Source organism: Crotalus tigris, unplaced genomic scaffold, assembly GCF_016545835.1.
Source record: "Crotalus tigris isolate CLP2741 ecotype Arizona unplaced genomic scaffold, ASM1654583v1 scf7180000020963.25688851:1431469, whole genome shotgun sequence".
Classification (NCBI taxonomy): Eukaryota; Metazoa; Chordata; class Lepidosauria; order Squamata; family Viperidae; genus Crotalus; species Crotalus tigris.
Window position 1 is genome coordinate 735968 of NW_024098281.1, and position 23217 is coordinate 759184.

Sequence of the window (23217 nt, forward strand, 5' to 3'; positions counted from 1 at the left end):
CGTCGCGTTGAGCGCCAGAGGCCATGGGTCCCCGACGGCCGACAGGCCAAGCGTTTTCCCCTCCAGGCTCGGCCGCGACTTCGGCAGCCTGCCGGCGGGCTTGATACTCTCGCTCGCTGCGCTGATGGCAGAGCGATCCGACCGCGGGGTGTTGTCCCGGACGCGGTTACTATAGACCCTCTGGGCAGGCAGAAGATACAGGCCGGGTCTTTCTGCATCAGATGAGCAGAGAGACTACCAGAGAGGCCTGCAAGAGTGATGGGGGGGGCAATTATCCGGGCACCCTGGTCCTCCCTTGCTGGCAACTTCATTTGGTGAAAGAAAGAGCAAGAGGAAATGCGATCCTGGAGCTAACCCAGAATCCCTGGCCGAGTTCAGCACCTCGGAGCTCCCTCTGGACCTTCTCAGGGCGGTCTCTGCTGCCCTCCCCAGGCTGGACTGCTGTGGGGCGCGGGGCAGGGCTGATCCTCGCGAGCCTCCTCATTCCTGTGGGTGCCGTCTGTGCCCCAGCAGGGGCTGAATTCGGAAGGGGCCAGGCGGGGACCCCGGGATCCGGCGACTAGAAGAGAGGCGGGAGTAGCGAAGCAGTAACGCGGGAACCCAGCTGGCGGCTGCTATGCCAATAAAATAAGGCTTCTGTTGCCCTGAAAGTGTTTCCGCTCCCCGCCGGGGAATCCCGGCCTCTAGGCCGCCACTGCTCTTCTGCCCGACGGGGAATCCCACGAAGGTACTGCGTGGGGCGGGCTTAAGACGCCTGGTCAACTTCCACCCCCGGCTGCCCATTCCGCTCCCCTATGGGAGAGTCCGGCTACCCAGGAATCCTTGACCAGGCACGCGTGAGCCGTCTTGGCCTCTGCCGAACCTTCCCCGCACCCTTGCCCGGGCCAGGCGGCCCGCCAGATCGCCTCTCCTGCTTGCATACAGCAGAGCCAGCATGGAAGCGGAACCCACGGAAGCGTCGCCCTCGCAGCCTCCGGCGTCGTTGTCTGAGTCCTGGGAGGCGACGGCGGCGGCGGTGGAAGAGGAGGCGGCAGAGGAGGAGGAGGAGGAGGAGGTGGTAAGAATGCCCGTGTTGGGTCAGCGGCGGTGGGGTGCCCGAGAAGAAGTGCCCTCCCGCTCCTCTTGCTGCGGAGGTGCTGCTCGGCGCTAGCAGAAGGCCAGCGATTTCGCAGAAGCGTCCGCCCCTCGGACGAGTGTCCTGCCCCTCCCAGGCGCTGAGGGTGGTGGAGGGTGGCGGCAGCTGAAGGTGGGGAGGAGAGCGGGTGCGAGCGGGGCTTTATAAGGGGCGTCCGGCTGGTGCTGGCACGTCTAGATTCCTGAAGACAACCATGGCGATTAGCCTGGCAGCTCTGGGGCTCCTCGCTTTCCTGCTCGGCTGCTCGGGAACCTTTGCCAAAACCCAAAACTCGGAGAGAGCCGCTAAGGTGAGATGCGGGATGAAGGGCGGAGGGCTCAAGCCTACCCCGTGAAAAGCCCCCCCCCAGCCTCTGCTCGGGTGGGCGACAGGAGCAACTAATGGGAGTGCAGAGGGTGCCGCTTCCTAGGGGTTGATCGCACCCGGTGCCGTCGCTCTGAGAGGCCTTCGATCTCCGACGGTTGGCTGGCCGAGCGTGTCCTTCTCCGTGCTCGGCCGCGACTTCGGCAGCCTGCCGCCGGGGCTGGTGCTCTCGCTCGTTGCGCTGATGGCAGAGCGATCCGCCCGCGGAGTGTCGTCCCGGACGCGGTCTGGCAGGTGCCTCGACCGACGGACTTTGGGATGGGCCGCCTTTGCCAGCCCCACGAGGCATGGGGAGCCCAGGGGGTCGGGCACGTGGGAGCAGCGGGTGTTTTCAGATCCCCCGGAGAAAATGGAGCCAGAGGCACTACCTGTTGGACAGCTGGGTTTGGTTAGCGCCGTGAGCATCTTTCCTCCCCCCTCCCGCTCTTTTTTAGTGCTCCCTGCGCGGCACCTGGAAGAATGACCTCAACTCCACCATGGAGATCAAGAGCGTCAGTAACACGGGGGTGTTCAGCGGCCTCTACAAAACGGCAGTCTCGAGCTCCGGCAAGCCCGTCCCGTCATCCCCGCTGCAGGGCATCCAGCACCTGGGGTCTCAACCCACCTTTGGCTTCACCGTCAGCTGGAAAGTCACTGGTAGAGCCACTCACTATTTGGTGTGGAAGCAAACAGAACGGGAGGAGGGAATCTAGTGGATCGCCCCTTTCCTTAGATCTGCTTCTTTCACTGAATGTCCTCCCTCTCCCCCCCAACCAGATGGAACTGCCCAAATATTTTGCCCAAACATTCCCAATCTCAAGGTAGCATCGGTGAACAGGGGTCTTTATGCGAACCATATCCCCCCCCCCCAATTGATACAACAACTTTGATCTGACAGAATCCACCGCTGTCTTTGTGGGCCAGTGTCTGATGGACGAGAACGGAAAGGAGCAGCTGAAGACAACCTGGCTGCTGCGTGCGAAGGTGCGATCCGCAGCAGAGGATTGGGGGGCGACCCGGTAAGGAAATGCAGGGACTGAACTGCTGCATCCCCTAACTGGAAGGGTCCTGGGCACCTCTTCCTTTTCTCTCTCTTTCCCCCCCCCCAAAGTGGCTCTTGCAAGGACGCCCCAATGATTTGCCTCTCTCAGGACAGCTGACAAGTGTGGTTTGGATGGCATCACAGTCTGGGTTGCCCACAGCTGGCAACACTCAGATTTGGCATTAATTGCTCTACTCAAATCAGAGAACAGTAGCCCAGCACAGCCCCATATTTGTAGGGGCCAAAGAGGCCACCTGTGTCCTTTCCTGGAGTGCAAGGCTTGCAGCTCTCCTGCTCCCATCCAAAGAGACTGCCTTTGTGGCCACCTGGATGGAGCTGCTTCAAGGGAGCCCCCCCCCCCCAAAGGCCGAGGAGACTTCATCCACGCTGCTTCGGTTTAGTGTCCTTCCCCTGGTCAGACTTGGCCTGCAATGCGTGGCAGGGGACCTACCCGGCCCTGGCTGCCCCTGAGAACCAGTGGCATCCATTTCCTTTGCACCCCCTTTTCTTTCTCACATGAGTGGGTGGGAGGAGGGAATGGGGGGGGGATGGGATGCTTGGCCTTGGGGGTTCATCAATCATGCCACCATGAATGTTGACATTTCCCTCCCTCCTGTTTCATTGTAGGGTTGGCCCAAACATCTTCTACCGCATAGAGTGAGAGGATGAAGAGAGCAAGGATTTGCAGGGGAAATGAGGGGGTGACCCTTCCTACTTCACCCATCAGAGCCTCCTCTCCAATAAAATGTTTGCCTGAGCAGCCTCGGCCTCGCTGGTCTTTCAGAAACTTGCCAGTCTGCAGGTTTCCAGGAGAGGCTGGGTAGGACCCCCATCTGAAGGGAGGGCTCAAAGCTAACTCTGGGGTAGAGTCTCTGCTTGTCTCTACTACTCCTCTACTATTGCTCTGCACTTTACACAGCCTTTGCCCTTGAAGACTTTGAAGACGTGCAGCCAATCCACTGAGGATCTGACCTATTAATTTATTAGAAAATTATTAAAGACTTTTTGCAAGTGAGCCATGAATTAGCTTCACTCAGAGGTGGTCCATCCTAATCACTTGGTCTAAGCTTTGCTTGATAGAGTCACTGTTAGAATCAGCAGTTAGCTAGAACCTATTTCGACACTTGTGGTTGGCCACAAAAGATTCAGTTATAAAAATTGGATTTGCAATCAAGAATTTTGCAAGTGGGGCCATTAGAGGAACAAGAAAAAGTAATGTGGCATTTTGCTTAAAGATCCAGAGGGGGGAAAAAACTCCACCTTAGCATGTCAAAAAACATCCCCAGAAGTGCAGAGCTTATTTTATTTTAATACCTTTTTATGCCACCCATCTCACTAATAAAGCAAGTGGCTTACAATGTAATGAAAGTTAAAAAGTGCTAAAACCAATTGAAACTAGAACAGAAAGATTAAAAGTTAAGACCCAAGGTGATGGACAACCTGTGGGAAAGAATCTTCTCTACCTAATGAGACACCCCCAAGGTACCCCATCCAGTCAGGTCCCCAGGCTGAGTGACTGAGTCAGGTTTTCAGGCTCTTCCAGAAGACCAGGTTTGTGTGTATGTGTGTATGTGTTGGGAGAGGAATCTCATATCTGGTGGTACAATATTCGGGGGGGGGGCACAGGAGAAAAGGCTCTTCTCCTGGAGCACAGCAGCAGAAATTCTTTGGCCAATGGGATCCAAATTAGGCTGCTTCCATGGAAGGAGATGGGCCAGCTGGTCCCATTGGGGTGAGGCAGTTCCTCAGATACCCCAAAGCTTCACTAAGTGCACCCCCATGCTTATTATGGGATATTACCCAGTTGCATCTCTGTTCAGCAGATCAGGAACAGGTGATGAAATCTCAGGAAATTCTGATATGTTTAGGATTTAGATTACTTTTATTACAAAGTTAGAGTAACAGAACCTTGCAAAACTGAATCCACCTCCCTCTCTTCATCTTCCTGAAATGGAAGAAAGTCCTTAGGTTTTCTACCTTGGACACATTTTTTTAAATCTGATCCTCATCTGGGTTGAGGCTCTTCCTCCTGTTTCCCGTTGTAGCCCCATTACCTCACCAGGAGGTGCACCAGCAAATAGGTAATCTGAGGCACAACTGGAATAGATGTTCACAAGAGAAGAAATTAAAGGAAAAGGGAGGTAGGGCTGGGTCAGTGGTCCAAGGAAGGTAAAGAAAAATCTGCTGCCAGGAAGACCTGGTTGGAGATGAACAGGGAAGAGGCAAAGAGCAGAGCTGCTGCTTCCCTGAGTCTTCTCCCCCAAGACTCCAGATGGAGCTGGGCAGAAACACCAGCAGGGTCCAGGAAAGAGAGGGAAGGAGGGAGGGAGGGAGAGAGAGAGAGGGAGAGGGAGAGAGAATGCATAGGTGAGTTGAAGTCTCCAAACCAAGCTGTCCAGGAGTCTGGAAGGAGCTCCTGGGGCCATCTCAGACCCATCATATTTTAGTCCTTAGCAGGAGCATCAAGGGTTTGGGGTGATCCCAAATGAACCTGACACACTGTCTGATTTAGTTGATTATGGGAATGCAGTGGACATAATGTACCTTGACTTCAGCAAAACATTTCAGAAATATCAGTGAAATCCTGGTGAAGAAGAAGGCAACCTGTGGCTGGCCTACACTACCATTACATGGATAGACCCTGGGGAAAGATCAAACCCAACCAGGGTGTATTAAGGGCTCCAGATCTGATTGAAAGGAAGTGATGAACCTGGTGCTGGGTGTCCTGCAGAGAGGTGCCCTGCAGTGTTCAGCTGTCAGGTAGGAGCGGCTGAACCTCCGGCATTATTGCTGTCGGAGATGACCATTCTGGTCGCTCATCAAGTTGCCAGTCAGGGAGCACTAAAGGAGAGCGGGAGAGGGGAGGAAAGCGGGTCACGGTGCTGCCCGGCCGCGCATGCCTGGAGCCGCCGCGCGACGGTCGCGCCTGCGCCCCCTGGCGGCCAGAAGCGGCGCCGGCGATCTCCGAGCGAGGGGCGGGGCGAATTGCCCCGCAGCTGCGAGCGCCCGCCGTCCGCCTGCAAAGCCCTGAATCGCTCGCCTTTGGCGAGTCCAGACGGCCAGACAGGCGGACGAAAAAGCGGCGGGGCTTCTCTCAAGGGAAAAGTGCTACGACTTTGCTCCCTTGCGACGTCCAGGAAGGAAACAGACGGGCGTGCATCACGCTGATCGTTTCCAGCCAGCCGAAGGAAGCAGAGCAGAAAACATGGAGCTTTCCCACCCCCACCCCCCTTACCCCGATTAGCGCTGTTCTCCTTCACAGGTAAGTTCGGGTGCAGAAAAAGGCCATTTGCACCCGGGCCGGCCTGGAGCAGTTCCTCTCCCGCCATGGATCAGCCCTTCTTTCCACTCTTCCCCCCCCCCCCATCACCTAATCCAAAGCAAAGAAATGCTGGCCAGTTTGGGGGGAAGGAAGCAGCCGTTCAACCCACAAGCCAGAGAACTCCTGTCTCCTGTCGGTGCTCAGGACCATCGGAACAAAATTTCTCTTTCAGCCAAGCCCCCCACACACACACACTTTCTTCCATGCCCAGAAGACAATTCCCAAAGCCAAGCGCAGCAGGCAGCGGGACTCCTGGATGGAAGGCTGAGGCCCTCTGCTGCTTCCAGGGAGCAACCTGGAGATTCTTGTCCTGCCAGGCACCCCAATTCTTCCAGGCAGTTCCTTAACTGGTCCCAGCCCCCCCCCACTTGTGCGTGACAGAGGGTCTGCGCTCACACAGCCCAAATTGCCTGTCAGGTCCCCATAGATCCCTATCCAGAGGCTGCCATTCTGGTGGGAGGGGGGAACCTCGGGGCTTTTTGTGATGTAACCATTTTGCCTTCTTCCTCTTTCGATTTGACATATCTTCCTGGGAAATGGGAGAGGGGAGGGACAAGCCTGGGGACTGGAGGCTAAAACATATAAAGAACGGTTGCTGGAATTGGGTATGTCTAGTTTAATGAAGAGAAGGACGAGGGGGGACACAATAGCAGACTTCTAATATCTCACGGGCTGCCACAAAGAAGAGGGAATCAAGGTATTCTCCAAGGCGCCTGAGGGCCGGACAAGAAGCAACGAGTGGAAACTAATCAAGGAGAGAAGCAACCTAGACCATAACCCCTCCCCCTCCAAACCGGCTCTCTCAACAGCCCCCCAGGGGATTTACATCCACACCCGCCCGGAAACACAAGCGAAGACTCTAAGCCCCCCCCCCACACACACACCAAAAATCTGGGCAGTGCAATAGGTGAGGAAAAGCAAGTATTTTGCCCCGCGGTGAAGAAGCGAGAAATTTGAATCTGGTCCTGCGGCAGGTTGGGCGAAAGAGGGGGGAGGGCGAGGTCGTCCCGAAAGTGAAAGGACACAGGGGAGCTTCCCCCTCCCCCCCCTCTTTTTTTGAATATCCTCCCACTCCATCCAGGGGTCCCTGGGGGGGAAGGGGGAGAAAGCAGGGAGGGTTTTGTTTTGTTTGTGTGAGTGTGTGTGTAGGTGTGTGAGAGAGAGAGGGAGGGGGGAGGGAAGGAAAAGGGAAGAGGAGGAAGGCGAGGTGCTGGCCAGCAAAAGTGTGGGGAAAGGAGAGCCTTGTAGAGGGGGCAAGCAAACTTACAAAAAGGGAAGCTCTCTCTCTCTCTCCCTCCCTCTCTCTCTCTCTCTCTCTCTCTCTCTCTCCCCCACATAAATACACACACACAAAATGCTTTCTCCCCCTTCTCTCCCTTTTTCTTCAAAGGCACCTGGGGGAAGTGTGAGTGTGTGTGTGCAGCCATACAGCGAAGCCTGGTCGGATTGTTATTAACCACACCATTATGTGGGCAGGAGTGGCAGCCTTCTGAAAGACTGGGAAGGGACCCTGACCCCCCCCCCGACTGCTTTTTTTTCTCCTCTCCTCACGCATACATCAAAGCAAGCTCCCCCGCATCCTGCACCCCAGGCTCCCCACTTCTTGCCGTGGGATTGGCTGCTCGGATGAGAGTTTAAATGTCCCACGCAGCCAAATAGCCCTAGAAAAGGGTCCCTCCATGAAACGCCCGGGAGGAAGGGCGGGATTGGAGCGTTGGCGGACCAATGACGGGAGAGGAGGGCTGACGGAGAGCCAGCCAAAAAAGAATATCCGTGTTGGATCCGCCGCGCTGGGATTCCCGAGAAGAAGCGCCCTCCCCCCGACCCCCTTGCTGCTGAAATGCTGCTCAGCGCTCGCAGCAGAACCAGCGACGCGGGGGGGTGGGAGGGGGCGGCAACTCGGGGTGGGGGGAGGCGGTGCGAGCGGGGCTTTATAAGGGGTGTCCTGCCTGAGACCACCATGACGATTGACCTGGCAGCTCTGGGGCTCCTCGCTTTCCTGCTCGGCTGCTCCGGAACCTTTGCCTCACCCCAATGGGACTAACTGGCCCCTCTCCTTCCAGTGGAAGCAGCCTAATTTGGATCCCATTGGCCAAAAAAATTCTGCTGCTGGGCTCCAGGAGAAGATCCTTTTCTGCTGTGCCCCCACCCTAGAATACTCTACCATCAGAGGTGAGATCCCCCCAGACACACAATCCTGGCCTTCTGGAAGACCCTGAAACTTTATTTCCATTTAGCAATAAAGCAGTTGGTGGTTCATCAATTTGGTTCTTAATTTTTAATCTTTTTATTCTAGTCTCGATTCTTTTTAGCACTTTAACTTTTATTAAAATGTAAGCCACCCAGAGTTTCTTTATTACTGAGATGGGTGGCATAAAAAGCTATTAAAATAAGCTGTCCACTTCTGCGGTTGTTTTTTGACAGGCTAATGTGGAGCTTTTTGCCTTAAGCAAAGATGCCACGTTACTTTTTCTTGTTCCTCTAATGGCCCCACTTGCAAAATTCTTGATTGCAAATCCAATCGTTATAACTGAACCTTTTGTGGCCAGCCTCTTTGGCTTCTCAGGTAAGTGTCGAAATAAGTTCTAGCTAACTGCTGGTTCTAACAATGACTCTGTCAAACAAAGCTTAAGCCAAAAGTTTAAGATGGAGCAGCTCTGGATGAAGCTAATTCATGGCTCGTTTGCAAAACCCTTTCATAATTTCCTAATAAATTAATAGGCCAGACCCTGAGTGGATTAGCTGCAGGATCCCAAAGTCTTCAAGGGCAAAGGTTGAGTAAAGTGCAGAACATTAGCAGAGCAGTAGTAGAGACAAAGCTAACTCTTTACCCTAGAGCCCATTCTCCAGATGGAGGTCCTACCCAGCCTGTCCTGGAAACCTTCAGACTGGCACCCAGGGAGCTTCTGAAAGACCAGGAAAGCTGAGGCTGCTCGGACAAACATTTTATTGGAGAAGAGCATCTGATGGCAGAGGTAGGAGGGGTCACCCCAGCCCATGGCCCCCCAAGGCAGAAACGGGGAAGCCTTGCTCTCTTCACCATCACTCTATGCGGTGGAAGGTGAACCAGCCAACCCTACAATGAAGCAGAAGGGTGGGAAATGTCAAAATTCATGATGGAATGATTGATGTATCCACCCCCCAGACTGAGCATCCCATTCTGCAGGTTCTCAGAGGCGGCCAGGGCCGGGGAATGACAAGACCCAAAGCAGGCTGGGCGAAGTCTCCTAGGTCTTTGGGGGCTTCCCCTCAAGCAGCTCCTTCCAGGTGGCCGCAAAAGTGGCCTCTTTGGAGGGGAGCAGCAGAACTGCAGGCTTGCCCTCGCTCAGGGAAGGCACCCAGGTGGTCTCTTCGCCCCATACAAATATGGGGCTGTGCTGGGCTACTCTCTCCTATTTGAGTAGAGCAATTAATACCAACTCTCCAAGTTTTGCCAGCTGTGTTCAACCCAGACTGTGGTGCCACCCGAACCACACTTCAGTGAGAAGGACCTGGGGAACCTCCTCAAAAGCTTTGCTCTGTTTCTTTGTGGGGGGAGTGGCAGAAACGAGTCTCCAGCCCCTCCCGCAGGAGCTGCTCATCCCTGGGGGCGGAAACATCCCCGAGAGAGGCAAATGTTGAGTCGTCCTTTCAAAAGCCACTTGGGGGAGGGGGGGGAAGAGAGAGAAAAAGAAGAGATGCCCAGGATCCTTCCAGTTAGGGGGCACAGCAGTTCAGCCCCTGGGTTTCCTTACATGGTCGCCCCCCAATCCTTTGCCGCGGATCCAACCTTCTCACGCATCAGCCAGGTTGTCCTCAGCTGCTCTTTTCCGTTCTGGTCCAGCAGACATTGGCCCACAAAGACGGATGTGGATTCTGTCAGATCAAAGTAGTTGTACCAATTGGGGGGGGATATATTTCGCATAAAGACCCCCCCTCACCGATGCTACCTTTAGATTGGGAATGTTTTATAGGCTCCAAAATATTTGGGCATCTCCATCTGATTGTGGGGCGGGGGTGGAGGAGGGAGGACATTCAGTGAAAGAATCTGCAAGAGGCAGATCTCAGGAAGGGGCGATCCGCTGGATTCCCTCCTCCCGTTGTATTTGCTTCCATAACAAAGACTGAGTGGCTCTACCATCGAAGTTCGCGCTCACGCTGAAGCCAAAGGTGGGCTGGAGCCCCTGGTGCTGGATGCCCTGCAGCCGGTATTTAAAGATCTGAATGGAGTACCGCCCTGGTGCCGTATAGAAGACACCGCTGAACACCCCCGTGTCACTGACGCTGTTGATCTCCATGTTGTTGCCCAGGCCATTGTTCCAGGTGCCGGTCAGGGAGCACTAAAAAAAGAGCGGGAGGCGAGAGAAGAGCGTGTCAGGGTGATAGCCAAGCCCACCTATCCAACAGGTAGAGACTCTGGCTCCATTCTATCCGGGGGATCTGAAAACACCTGCTGCTCCCACGTGCCCTACCCCCGGGGATACGGTGGGTCGGGCTGGCAAAGGCGGCCCATCCCGAAGTCCGTCGGTCGAGGCACTTGCCAGACCGCGTCCGGGACGACATCCCGCGGGCGGATCGCTCTGCCAAACTGCGCAGCGAGAGAGAGTACCAGCCCCGCCGGCAGGCTGCCGAAGTCGCGGCCGAGCACGGAGGAGAAAACGCTTGACCGATCGGCCGTCGGAGACCCAGGGCCTCTGGCGCTCAGCGCGACGGCACGGGTGCGATCAACCCCGAAGAAGCGGCACCCTCTGCGCAGCCCGCCGGCTCCCACCAGTTGCTCCTGCCGCCCACCCGAGCAGAGGCTGGTGTGTGTGTGGGGGGAGGGCTTTCTACACGGGAGGCTGGGACCCTCCGCCTCCCACCCCGCATTTGACCTTGGCGGCTGGCTCCGAGTTTTGGGGTTCGGCAAAATTCCCGAGCAGGAAAGCGAGGAGCCCCAGAGCTGCCAGGCCAATCGCCATGGTGGTCTTCCGGAATCTAGACGTGCCAGCCCCAACGGGACGCCCCTTATAAAGCCCCGCTCGCACCCGCTCTCCCCCCCCTTTCAGCTGCCGCCTCCCTCCACCCCCCGCGGCTGGGAGGGGCAGGATCGCCGTCGGAGGGGCGGACGCTTTTGCGAAATCGCCGGTCCTGCAGCGAGCGCTGAGCAGCACTTGGGCAGCAAGAGGGCGGGGGCATTTCTTCTCGGGCGCCCCACCGCCGCTGACCCAACACGGGCATTCTTATTCTCCGCCTCCTCCACCTCCACCACCACCTCCTCCTCCTCCTCCTCTTCAATTAGCTTCCCCAATTAGCTTAAAGCCCGGGCTTTCTCCTCAGCCCGACAAAACCTTACCAGCTTGTCCTTGGGTTCCCACAGCAGCTTTGTTATTATGGCTAGCTGACCTTACATCCCCCCCTCACCCCCATGCACCTGATTTCTAAACGTAAGAAAAAGCCTATTAAAGTAATAGAGAAAATGGCTGCATTTTCATCAGTTGTCAGAGCGGGAACATCCAATGTTAGCAGCGTTGATATGGGGGGGGGGTTAAAAATAGGACAAATCCTGCAATTCAAACAAAATCATAGGTTAGGGGTCGCCCCTTGGTTTCTTAGGGTGTTTCTCATAGAATTTATTAATAAGCCTGTCGGCTTTATATCACTAGATTTTACCCATGTGGCTTCAGTCAAAGGGTTTCCTTTCTGCTGCACTAAGTACTGTAACTTTCTCTTAAAAAGTCTAGAATCAAGAATAGGCATCGTTTCATAATGAGTCTGCATAATGAGGCCCAGGTGCCTTCTTAGGGGGAGGTCCTAAGGTGGAACCCCGAGACAGGCTCAGCAGTTAGCTAGAACCTATTTCCACACTTACCTGAAGAAGCCAAAGAGGCTGGCCACAAACGGTTCAGTTATAACGATTGGATTTGCAATCAAGAATTTTGCAAGTGGGGCAGTTAGAGGAACAAGAAAAAGTAACGTGGCATTTTTGCTTAAAGGTCCAGAGGCAAAAAGCTCCACCTTAGCATGTGAAAAAACAACCCCAGAATTGAGACCTTATTTTATTTTGATAAGTTTTTATGCCACCCAGCTCACTAATACAGCAACTCTGGGTGGCTTACATTGTAATAAAGGTTTAAAAGTGCTAAAAAGAAATGAAACCAGAATAAAGAGATTAAAAGTTAAGAACCCAGGTGATGGACATTCTGGGGCTAAGAATCTTGTCTACCCCGTGAGACACCCCCAGGGTACCCTACCTTGTTAGGGACCCAGGCTGAGCGGCAGAGCCAGGTTTTCAGGCTCTTCCAGAAGACCAGGATTGTGTTCCTGTGTGTCTGGGGGGGGGGGGGAAATCTCACCTCCGATGGTACAATATTCTGGGGGGGGGGCACACCAGGAAAGGCTCTTCTCCTGGAGCCCAACAGCAGAAATTCTTTGGCCAATGGGATCTAAATTAGGCTGCTTCCACTGGAACGAGAGGGGCCAACTGGTCCAACTGGGGTGAGGCAGTTCTGCACATACCCCATTCTTCTTTCTACACAAATGTTGAACTTTGCATTTATCCCTGTTGAAATTAATCATCCTCATTTTTGCCCATTATTCCAGCTTTTAAAGATCCTTTGAAATCTTCATTCTGCCCTCTGAAGTATTTTACATCCCCCCATTTTGTATCATGTCCAAAACTGATTACAATTTTCTAACTCCAAAACTAACTTAATTAGTTATTAATTATAATTCATTAATTATAAATATGTCAAACAGCACAAGCCCTGCTATTCATCACTTCCTTTCAATCAGATCTGGAGCCTCTAATACGCCCTGGCTGGGTTTGATCTTTCCACAGGGTTTGTCCATTTAATGGTGGTGTAGGCCAGCCACAGGTTGCCTTCTTCTTCTTCACCAGGATTTCACTGATATTTCTCAAATGTTTTGCTGAAGTCAAGGTGCATAATGTCCACTGCATTCCCATAATCAACTAAATCAAACAATGGGTCCAAAAATATCAGGTTTATTTGGGATTACCCCAAACCCTTGATACTCCTGCTAAGCACTAAAATATGTTGGGTCTGAGATGGCCCCAGGTGCTCCTTTGAGACTCCTGACAATCTGCATTGGAGACTTCAACTCACCCATGCTCTCTCTCTCTGTCTCCATCTCTGTCTGTCTGTCTTCCTCTGTCTGTGTCTGTCTTTCTGTCTCTCTCTCTCTCTCTCTCTCTCTCTCTCTCTCTCTCTCTCTCTCTCTCTCTCTCTCTGCCTCCCTCCCACCCTCTTGTCTCCTGGTTCCTGCTGGTGATTCTGCCCAGCTCCATCTGGAGTCTTGGGGGAGAAGACCCAGGTTAGCAGCAGCTCTGCTCTTTGCCTCTTTCTTGTTCATCTCCACCCAGGTCCTTCTGGCAGCAGACCCACTCCTTCCTTTCCCTGCCTTGGATCACTGACCCAGCCAACCCCCCCCCCCTTTCCTTTGTTTTTATCTTCTCTTGTGAGTATCTCTTCCAGTTGTGCCTCAGATTACCCATTTGCTGGTGCACCTCCCTGGTGACAGAATGGGCTACAAGAGGAAACAGGAGGAATAGCCTCAACCTAAATGATGATCAGATGAAAAAATAAAATGTGTCCAAGGCAGAAATGAAATTTGAGGAAGGGTCTCAGACTTAAGGACTTTTTTCCCTTTCAGGAAGATGAAGAGAGGGAGGTGGATTCAGCCTTACAACGTTCTGTTACTGTAACTTTGTAATAAAATTAATGTAAGTCCTAAACATATCAGAATTTCATTATAGTTCACCACTTGTTCCTGATGTGCTGAAGACAAATGCAGCTGGGTAACAAGCAGGGGTGGGTGCACTTAGTGGAACTGCCACACCCCAATGGGACTATTTGGCCCCCCTCCTTCCAGTGGAAACAGCCAAATTTGGATCTCACTGGCCAAAGAATTTCTGCTGCTGGGTTCCAGGAGAAGAGCCTTTTCTGCTATACTCCCGAATATTTTACCATCAGAGGTGAGATTCCCTCCACACACAGACACACAAACACACAAACACACAAACACAATTCTGGACTTCTGGAAGAGCCTGAAAACCTGGCTTAGCCACTGAGCCTGGGGTCCTGGCAGGGTAGGGTACCTAGCTGGTGACTCATAGAATACAGAAAATTCTTACCCCCAGAATGTCCATTACCTTGGTTCTTAACTTTTAATCTCTTTATTCTAGTTTCATTTCTTTTTAGAACTTTTTAATTTTTATTACAATGTAAGCCAACCAGAATTGCTGTATTAGTGAGATGGGTGTCATAAAAGTTATTAAAATAAAATACGATCTCCACTTCTTGGGGTATTTTTTGGCATGCTAAGTTGGAGCTTTTTGCCTCTGGACCTTTAAGCAAAAATGCCACATTACTTTTTCTTGTTCCTCTAACTGCTCCACTTGCAAAATTCTTGACTGCAAATCCAGTTTTTATAACTGAACCCTTTGTGGCCAACCTCTGCCTTCTTCAGGTAAGTGTCGAAATAGGTTCTAGCTAACTGCTGGTTCTAACAATGACTCTATCCAGCAAAGTTTGGGCCAAGTGATTAGGATGGACCAGCATTGGGTGAAGCTAATTCATGGCTCCTTTGCAAAAACCCTTTAAGGACTTCCTAATAAAATAACTGGTCAGATCCACAGTGAATTAGCTGCAGGTTCCCAAAGTCTTCAAGTCCAAAGGCTGTTTAAAGTGCAGAGTAGTAGTAGAGACAAGTAGAGACTCTGTACCCCAAAGTTAGCTTTGAGCCCCCCTCCAGGTGGGGATCCTACCCAGGCTCTCCTGGAAACCTGCAGACTGGCACCGCGGGAGTTTCTGAAAGACCAAGGAAGCTGTGGCTGCTCAGGCAAACATTTTATTGCAGAAGAGCTTCTGATGGGAGAGGTAGGAAGGGTCACCCTCCATGCCCCCCACAGGAAGAAACCACGGAAGCCTTGCTCTCTTCAGCTTTACTCAGTGCATTAAAAGGTGTCCATGTGAACTCTACAATCAAGCAGGAGGGTGGGAAATGTGAAAATTCATGGTGGTGTGATTGGTGTGTCCCCCCCCCAGGCCAGAGCATCCCACCCACCATCCCATTCCATGTGACAATGAAAGGGGGAGGGCAAAGGAAATGGGTGCTACTGGTTCTCAGGGAAGGTCAGGACCAGGTCAGTACCCAGCCATGCATTGCAGGCCACGTCTGATGAGGGGAAGGACACTGACCCAGAGGAGGCTGGGCGAAGTCTCCTGGGTCTTTGGGGGCCTCCCTTGAAGCAGCTCCGTCCAGGTGGCCCAGAAGGTGGCCTCTTTGGAGGGGAGCAGCAGAGCTGCAGGCCTTGCACACAGGGAAGGCACCCGGGTGGCCTCTTTGCCCCATACAAATATGGGGGCTGTGCTGGGCTGCTGCTCTCTGATTTGAGTAGAGCAATTAATACCAACTGCCCAAGTGTTGCCTGCTGTGGGCCCACCAGACTGTGGTGCCAGGCAAACCACACTTGTCAGTGAGACCAACTTGGGGAACCTCCTCCAAAGCTTTGCTGTGTTTCTTTGTGGGGGAAGTGGCAGAAGTGGAGTCTCCTAGACTCAAAACGCCACGCTCTCTCACAGGAGCTGCTCAGCCATGGGTGCGGAAAGGTCCCCGAGAGAGGCAAACCATTGGGGCATCCTATCAAGAGCCACTTTGGTGGGGGGGGGAGAGAGAAAAAGACGTGGCCAGGGCCCTTCCAGTTAGGGGCCACAGCAGTTCAGCCCCTGCTTTTCCTTCCCGGGTCCCCCCCCCCAATCCTGTGCTGGACGCCCTGCAGCGGGGGTGGCCGAATGGGCATGTCGGAGGCCGAGACTGCCGTTTGGTAGAGGCCGCTGAACACCCCCGTGTTACTGACGCTGATGATCTCCATGGAGTTGAGAAGAAGTGGGCACGTGAAGGCAGCCGAGTTCAGCGGTTCCATTCCGGCCCGGGAAATATTTCTCCGATTTTGGCGAAAACCACCGCTCTGCGGGGCGAAGGGCTGCTGCGCTCAGAGAATCCGCTCCCCGCTACGACTGGCTCCAAATCCCCGGTTCCGCTGGCCGCGCTACTTCTCGCCCTTCCCGATGGGAGGCAAATCCCCCCCCCCCTCCGCAGTTGCTGCAGTCCACCTGGGAGAGGAGGCGGGGGTGGGTGGGTGGGCTGGCCATTTCTCCTAAAAAGCCCAGAGCGAGCGAAGAACAGAATGCAAAGCGCCCCCTGAAGAAAGTTGGCCTGGAAGCGGGAAGTGAGAAAGCGGAGGTATTCCCTCCCCATCAGGTGTGTCGGTTGAGGGTCTCAGCCTCCCCTCCTCTTAACGTCGGAATCCGCAGCAGCCTCGCTTTAAACAAGGCTTTTTCCCTTTCGGTTGACCCTCTTCTCTCGCTTGCTCAAGACGTCCCAGGAATCGGCTCCTTCCTATTTCTCACCCTCAACCCCCAAAAGTAGAAAGATCTCCCCATTGTTTCTTTCGTGCCCAGCAGGCTCCAATGATCCTTGAGTGGCCACTTCTCCTCGGCCTTGTTCCAGGAGCCACCAAGAACACTAGACTGCTGGCTCCCCCCTGTCCCCATCTTGCCTCTGGGCTCTGACCAGGTTCTCCTGGGGCAGGCTGGGCAGAGGGAGCAGAGCAGGAAGGGGAGGAACCCAGCCGTCTCCCTCCCTCCCTCGGCCTTCTCTTCTTTCCGCTAAACATGCCTGGTTCTGGATCTCTGAGGGTTTAGCCAATCCCCCCTCCTGCTCATCCCCTTGGCACTCTGGGTTTGGGTTTGACGGCACCCACAGGAATGAGGAGGCTCTGAACTCGGCCTGGGATTCTCGGTAGCCTCCAGGATCCCATCTCCTCTTGCTCTTTCTTCCACCAAATGAAGTTGTCAGCAAGGGAGGACCAGGATGCCCGGATAATTGGCCCCCCATCATAGCCTCTCTGCTCATCTGATGCAGAAAGACCTGGCCTGTATCTTCTGCCTGCCCAGAGGGTCCATAGTAACCTCCTTTGGCAGGATCCCATATCAGTTTTCTATACTACCTGCCATCCTACATTAATGCCTTTGATTTTTGTTTCTACACAAATGTTGGACTTTGCATTTATCTCTGTTGAAATTAATCATTCTGATTTTTGCCCATTATTCCAGCTTTTTAAAGATCCTTTGAAATATTCATTTTGCTCTCTGTAGTATTTTATATCTCCCCATTTGGTATCATGTCCAAAACTGATTATGTTTTCTAACGCCTAACCTAATTATAAATATGTCAAACAGCACAAGGCCTAAAATGGAGCCCTGCAATTCCTCACTTCTTTTCAATCAGATATGGAGCCTTTCATAAGCCCTTGTTGGGTTTGATGTCTCCACTGGCTCTATCCATGTAATGGTAGTGTAGTCCAGCCACAGGTTGCCTTCTCTTCTTCACCAGGATTTCATTGATATTTGTCAAATGTTTTGCTGAAGTCAGATTACATAATGTCCACTGCATTCTCATAATCAACTAAATCAGACAGTGTGTCAAAAAAGATCAGGTTGATTTGGGGTCGCCCCAAACCCTTAATGCTCCTGCTAAGCACTAAAATATGATGGGTCTGAGATGACCCTCAGGAGCTCCTTTGAGACTCCTGACATCCTTCCTTAGAGACTTCAACTCATCCATGCTCTCTCTGTCTCTGTCTCCATCTCTGTCTGTCTGTCTACCTCTTTCTGTGTCTGTCTTTCTGTCTGTCTCTCTGTCTCTGTCTCTGTCTGTCTGTCTCTGTTTGTCTCCCTCTGTCTCTATCTGTATCTGTGTCTGTCTTCATATCTACCTCCCTATCTCCCCCCCCCCTTGTCTCCTGGTCCCAGCTGGTGATTCTACCCAGCTCCATCTGCCCTGGGGGGGGGGGAAGACCTAGGGAAGTAGACCTCTGCTCTTTGCCTGACTCAGCTGCTCAGCCTGGGGCCCTGACAGGGTAGGGTACCCTGGGTGTGTCTCATGAAGATTCTTGCCCTCAGGCTTTCCATCACCTTGGTTCTTTTAATCTTTTTATTCTAGTTTCAATTCTTTTTAGCACTTTTTAACATTTATTTCATTGTAAGCCACCCAGAGTTGCTGTATTAGTGAGATGGGTGACATAAAAAGTTATTAAAATAAAATACGCTCTCTACTTCTGGGGGTGTTTTTTGACATGCTAAGGTGCAGCTTTTTGCCTCTGGGTCTTTAAACAAAAATGCTACATTACTTTTTCTTGTTCCTCTAATGGCCCCACTTGCAAAATTCCTGATTGCAAATCCAATTGTTATAACTGAACATTTTCTGTCCAACCTCTTTGGCTTCTTCAGGTAAGTATCAAAATAGATGCTAGCTAACTGTTGGGTCTAACAATGACTCTGTCAAGCAAAGCTTGGGCCAAGTGATTAGGATGGACCAGCTCTGGGTGAAGCTAATTCATGGCTGATTTGCAAAAACCCTTTAACAACTTCTTAATAAAATAATTGGTCAGATCCTCAGTGGATTGGCTGCAGGTCTCCAAAGTCTTCAAGGGCAAAGGCTGTGTAAAGTGCAAAGCAATAGTAGAGGAGTAGTAGAGGCAAGCAGAGACTCTGTACCCCAGAGTTAGCTTTGAGCCCCCCCTCCAGATGGGGGTCCTACCCAGCCTCTCCTGGAAACCTGTAGACTGGCACCCAGAGAGCTTCTGAGAGACCAGGGAAGCTGAGGCTGCTCAGGCAAACATTTTATTGGAGAACAGCATCTGATGGGTGAGGTTGGAAGGGTCACCCCCCCAAGACCCCCCAAGGCAGAAACGGGGAAGCCTTGCTCTCTTCACCCTCTCACTTGGTGCGCCAGAAGGTGTCAGTCCCAACGCTACAATAAAGCAGGAGGGAGGAAAATGTCAAAATTCATGTTGGCATGATTGGTGTCTCCTCCCCCAGGCTGAGCATCCCATCCCCACCCCATTCCTTCCTCCCACCCACTCACGTGATAATGAAAAGGGGGGGGCAAAGGAAATGGACATTGCTGGTTCTCAGGGGTGGTCAGGGCCGGGTAGATCCCCAGCCACGCAATGCAGGCCACGTCTGATGAGGGGAAGGACACTGACCCAGAGCAGGCTGGGCAAATTCTCCTTGGTCTTTGGGGTCCTCCCTTGAAGCAGCTCCCTCCAGGTGGCCGAGAAAGTGGCGTCTTTGGAGGGGAGCAGCAGAGCTGGCAGCCTTGTGCTCAGGGAAGGCACCCAGGTGGCCTCTTGCCCCATACAAATATGGGGCTGTGCTGGGCTACTGCTCTTTGAGTAGAGCAATTAATGCCAACTCTCCAAGTGTTGCCAGCTGTGGGCAGCCCAGACTGCAGTGCCACCCAAACCACACTTGTCCGTGAGAACGATCTGGGGAACCTCCTCAAAAGCTTTGCTGTGTTTCTTTGTGGGGGGAGTGGCAGAAATGGAGTCTTCAGCCTCTCCCACAGGAGCTGCTCAGCACTTGGTGCAGAAACATCCCCCAGAGAGGAAACCCTTGAGGCGTCCTGGTCGTCTTTCCAAGAACCACTTTGGGGAGGGGGAAGAGAGAGAAAAAGAGGTGCCCGGGGGCCCTTCCAGTTAGGGGGCACAGCAGTTCAGTCCCTGATTTTCCTTACCGAGTCGCTGCCCAATCATCTGCTGCAGATTCCACCTTATCACGCAGCAGCCAGGTTGTCTTCAGCTGCTCCTTTCCGTCCTCGCCCACCAGACATTGGCCCACAAAGACTGTGATGGATTCTGAGGGAGGAATGGGCCAGACACTCACTGGCAGGTCAAAGCTGTTGTACCAATTGGGGGGGGGGATATATTTCCCATAAGGACCCGCGCTCACCGATGCTACCTTTTAGGTTGGGATAATTTTATCGGCTTGAAAAACTTTGGGCTGCTTCAGCTGATGGGGGAGGGGCGACATTCAGAGAAATAATCTGCAAGATGTAGTTCTAAGGAAGGGGAGATCCACTAGATTCCCTCCTCCCGTTCTATTTGCTTCCACACCAAATAGTGAGTGGCTGTACCAGTGAAATTCCAGTTGACGGTGAAGCCAAAGACGGGCTGGTCCCCCAGGTGCTGGACGGCCAGAAGCGGGGATGGCTGGATTTTACTGGTGGTGTCCGAGACTGCCGTTCTGTAGACGCCCCTGAATACCCCCGTGTTATTGGCGCTCTTGATCTCCATGGTGGAGTTGAGATCGTTCTTCCAGCTGCCGGTTAGGGAGCACTAAAGGAGAGCGGGAGAGGGGAGGAAACCAAGTCACAATGCTAGCCAAGCCCAGCTGTCCAACAGGTAGAGACTCTGGCTCTATTTTCTACCGGGGATCTGAAACACCCGCTGTTCCCACGTGCCCGACCCCCAAGGCTACCCACGCCGGGTGGGTTGGCAAAGGCGGCCATCGCCAAGTCCGTTGGTTTAGGCGCCTGCCAGACCGTGTCCGGGACAACACCCCGCGGCGGATCGCACTGCCATCTGCGCAGCGAGCGAGAGCACCAACCCCTGGCGGCAGGCTGCCGAAGTCGCCGCCGAGCACGGAGGAGAAAACGCTCGTTCGGCCAGCCGGCCGTCAGGGACCCAGGGCCTCTGGCGCTCAGCGCGACGGCACCGGGTGCGGTCAACCCCGAGGAAGCGGCAGCCTCTGCGCAGCCCTCCAGCTCCCACCAGCTGCTCCTGCCGCCCACCCGACTAGAAGTTGGTGGCAGGGGGTTTCCCCGGGGGAGGCTGGGACGCTCTGCCCACCACCCCGCATCACACCTTGGCGTCTGGCTCCGAGTTTTGGGGTGCGGCAAAGGTTCCGCTACAATCGAGCAGGAAAGCGAAGAGCATCAGAGCTGCCTGGCCTAACGCCATGGTGATCTTCAGGAATCTAGAAGTGCCAGCTCCAGGCGGGATGCCCCTTATAAAGCCCCGCTCGCACCGGCTCTCCCACCCCCTTGAACTGCCACCCCCCTCCACCACTACCACCCCGCGACTGGGAGGGGCAAAATCCCCGGCCCGGACGCTTCTGCGAAATCGCTGGACTTCTGCGAGCGCTGAGCAGCATTTCGGCAGCAAGGGGGGCGGGGGGCACTTCTTCTCGGGTACCCCACCGCCGCTGACCCAACACGGGCATTCTTACTCGGCTGGCTCTCCACCAGCGCTCCTCTCCCACCATTGGTCCGACAGCGCTCCATCCTCGCCCCTTCCTCCCGGCCGTTTCACGGAGGGACACTTTTCTAGAGCTATTTGGCTGCTTGGAACATTTAAACGCGCATCCGGGCAGCCAATCCCCAGGCCAAGGAGTGGGGAGCCTGGGGCGCAGGATGCGGGGGAGCTTGCTTTGATATACATACAAGGAGAGGGGGGGGAAAGCAGTGGGGGGGGGCTGCCAGCCCTGCCCCCATGATGACATGGTTAATAACAACCCGATAAGGCTTCGCTGCATGGCTGCACTCGCGCGCACCCTTCATCCAGGTGCCTTTGGAGAGAAAGCGAGAGAAGGGGGGAGAAAGCACTATGTGTGTGCGCGCGCGCGAGAGAGAGAGATGGAGAGAGAGATTCAAAAAAAGAGAGGGGGGAGAAAGGGGGAAGCTCCCTTGTCTCCTTTCAGTTTCGGGACAAGCTCGCCCTCCCCCCCTTTCTCCCAACCTGTCGCAGGACCAGATTCAAATTTCTCGCTTTTTCACCACGAGGCAAAATACTTGCTTTTCCTCACCTGTCGCATCTCCCCCATTGCCGAAGTTTTTGGGGTGCGAAGGCTGGCGTAGAGTCTTCGTTTGTGGTCCTGTGCGGGTGTGGGTGTGAATCACCGGCGGGGCTGTTGAGAGAGCTGGTTTGGAGGAGGGGGGGTTGAGGCAGGGGTCTTCAGACTCGGCCCTTTTATGACTCATGGTCTTCAACTCGTGCCTGGCTGAGGAATTCTGGGAATTGAAGTCCATGAGTCAAAAGGGCCGAGTTTGAAGACCTCTGGGTTAAGGTCTAACCCTTAACTCAAAACTAGCCCGTCTTTTTTGCCCGCTCTCTTGCCTCCTTCTGACTGCAGATTCTCCCCTTAAAGACCTGCCGTTCGAAGGAATTGGGAATCAGCAGCCATTGTTTCATTCAGCGTTGCTGTTTCTCATTAATATTTGGAAGTAAATATTCGCCTTGCAGGATTTTGCAGCCTTGCAGCGAAGCCTGATTGGTTCGTTATTAACCTTGTCCTTATGGCGCGCGGGGGGGGGCTGGGGGAAGGCTGGCCATTTCTCCCCAAAACCCCAGAGCGAGCGAAGAACAGAATGCAAAGCGCCCCCCTGAAGAAAGTTGGCCTGGAAGCGGGAGGTGAGAAAGCGGAGAGATTCCCTCCCCATCAGGTGTGTCGGTTGAGGGTCTCAGCCTCCCCTCCTCTTAACGTCGGAATCTGCAGCAGCCTCGCTTTAAACAAGGCTTTTCCCCTTTCGGTTGACCCTCTTCTCTCTCTTGCTCAAAAGGTCCCAGGAATCGGCTCCTTCCTATTTCTCACCCTCAACCCCAATTTTTCTTTTGAAACTGGTCCCTGGAGCCAGAACGGTTGGGGACCGCTGTGCAAGTGGGCATCTCTAAACACCCAGAGGCTAACCATGCAAGGACAAATTATGCACCACAAAGGTTGTTTGGAAGTGGGAGAAACTTTGATTCAGATTCCCTGCATGTATTGCTTCTGTGACTATGTAGGACAGGTGGGGAGGAAGCTAACCACCAGATGACAAGAACAGGAGCGAGAGAGTGGTTAGATGAGGAGACCTGAACTCATTGGTAGCCTCACATTGCAATGAACAAGGACATGCATTCAGTTTCACAGCTGCTACAATTGTTGGCCATGCAGAAACAATAATAACTAGATAAATTATTGAAGCTTGGGAAACGGGCCTCCTGTGAATAAGAGTGCTGATTTGCCAGTGGTCTACCAGCGACGAGTCACAAGGAAACAGTGACCTAATAACAAGCCACCAAGACCCTAATTAATAACTAAAAGCTACACACAACCAGCAAGCATATAAATACAATGCATAGAACAGCCCAGGGCAGATATTCTGGAGAGAGAGTTCTCTGGGGATGGGCTCCAGCATGAGCTTGAAAGCTTGGAAGAATCAGCTTTTGGTCCCAGTGACCGACTCAGATTGGGTTCTGCAATGCTATCCTGGGATACCTATATTTGCCTTCATTCAGGATAAAATGGGTTGCTTCCTATCTGTCAAGAACCATGGTGGCACAGTGGTTGGAATGCAGTATTGCAGGCTCTCTGCTGACTGCCAGCAGTTCGTTGGGGGCAATATGCTGACTTTGTAAACCACTTAGAGAGGACTGTAAAGCACCATGAAGCTGTATATAAATCTAAGGGCTATTGCTATTCCTTCAATTACATCTCTTAGACAAAGTCTATCCATAAAAGCAGACATCATTGGAAGACAGTATTTCTATTTGGCTTGATCTAGGATGCTCAC

General features: G+C 53.3%; 3 protein-coding genes across 5 annotated transcripts; 1 reads left to right on the top strand and 2 right to left on the bottom strand.

The window, feature by feature from the left end:
- The first annotated feature begins 415 nt into the window (after window positions 1–415).
- LOC120319786 (avidin-like) lies at window positions 416–3279 on the top strand. 3 transcript variants are annotated; one of them, XM_039369019.1, is made up of 5 exons: window positions 416–727; window positions 925–1057; window positions 1933–2134; window positions 2376–2496; window positions 3147–3279. In XM_039369019.1, the coding sequence occupies exons 2-5, from the start codon at window positions 935–937 to the stop codon at window positions 3178–3180; spliced, it is 480 nt and encodes a 159-aa protein (XP_039224953.1). In that variant the 5' UTR covers window positions 416–727; window positions 925–934; the 3' UTR covers window positions 3181–3279. The 3 variants fall into 3 exon arrangements, with proteins under 3 accessions (XP_039224953.1, XP_039224954.1, XP_039224956.1); XM_039369020.1 differs by having other exon boundaries at window positions 928–1057; XM_039369022.1 differs by lacking the exons at window positions 416–727; window positions 925–1057 and adding an exon at window positions 1072–1424.
- A 5604-nt stretch (window positions 3280–8883) lies between these two features.
- LOC120319818 (avidin-related protein 7-like) lies at window positions 8884–10786 on the bottom strand. Its single transcript, XM_039369078.1, has 4 exons — window positions 10695–10786; window positions 9959–10160; window positions 9576–9696; window positions 8884–8917 (listed from the first exon to the last, which is right to left on the bottom strand). The coding sequence occupies exons 1-4, from the start codon at window positions 10779–10781 to the stop codon at window positions 8884–8886; spliced, it is 444 nt and encodes a 147-aa protein (XP_039225012.1). The 5' UTR covers window positions 10782–10786.
- A 7702-nt stretch (window positions 10787–18488) lies between these two features.
- LOC120319787 (avidin-related protein 2-like) lies at window positions 18489–20685 on the bottom strand. The gene is made up of 4 exons (XM_039369023.1): window positions 20531–20685; window positions 19801–20002; window positions 19402–19522; window positions 18489–18636 (listed from the first exon to the last, which is right to left on the bottom strand). Exons 1-4 carry the CDS (start codon window positions 20624–20626, stop codon window positions 18603–18605), a joined length of 453 nt encoding a protein of 150 aa, XP_039224957.1. The 5' UTR covers window positions 20627–20685; the 3' UTR covers window positions 18489–18602.
- Window positions 20686–23217: the final 2532 nt, after the last annotated feature.

What these genes read in the sequence shown, in the direction of transcription:
- LOC120319786 (XM_039369019.1), top strand. Translation starts at nt 935, where the DNA reads ATGGAAGCGGAACCCACGGAAGCGTCGCCCTCGCAGCCTCCGGCGTCG. An exon ending in AGGAGGAGGAGGAGGAGGTG is followed by an intron (nt 1,058 to 1,932) that starts GTAAGAATGCCC and finishes GCTCTTTTTTAG; the next exon opens with TGCTCCCTGCGCGGCACCTG. An exon ending in GAGGATTGGGGGGCGACCCG is followed by an intron (nt 2,497 to 3,146) that starts GTAAGGAAATGC and finishes GTTTCATTGTAG; the next exon opens with GGTTGGCCCAAACATCTTCT.
- LOC120319818 (XM_039369078.1), bottom strand. Translation starts at nt 10,781, where the DNA reads ATGGCGATTGGCCTGGCAGCTCTGGGGCTCCTCGCTTTCCTGCTCGGG. An exon ending in CGTGAGCGCGAACTTCGATG is followed by an intron (nt 9,697 to 9,958) that starts GTAGAGCCACTC and finishes TTGATCTGACAG; the next exon opens with AATCCACATCCGTCTTTGTG. An exon ending in AAGGATTGGGGGGCGACCAT is followed by an intron (nt 8,918 to 9,575) that starts GTAAGGAAACCC and finishes GCTTCATTGTAG; the next exon opens with GGTTGGCTGGTTCACCTTCC.
- LOC120319787 (XM_039369023.1), bottom strand. Translation starts at nt 20,626, where the DNA reads ATGGCGTTAGGCCAGGCAGCTCTGATGCTCTTCGCTTTCCTGCTCGAT. An exon ending in ACTCGGAGCCAGACGCCAAG is followed by an intron (nt 20,003 to 20,530) that starts GTGTGATGCGGG and finishes GCTCTCCTTTAG; the next exon opens with TGCTCCCTAACCGGCAGCTG. An exon ending in CGTCAACTGGAATTTCACTG is followed by an intron (nt 19,523 to 19,800) that starts GTACAGCCACTC and finishes TTCCTCCCTCAG; the next exon opens with AATCCATCACAGTCTTTGTG.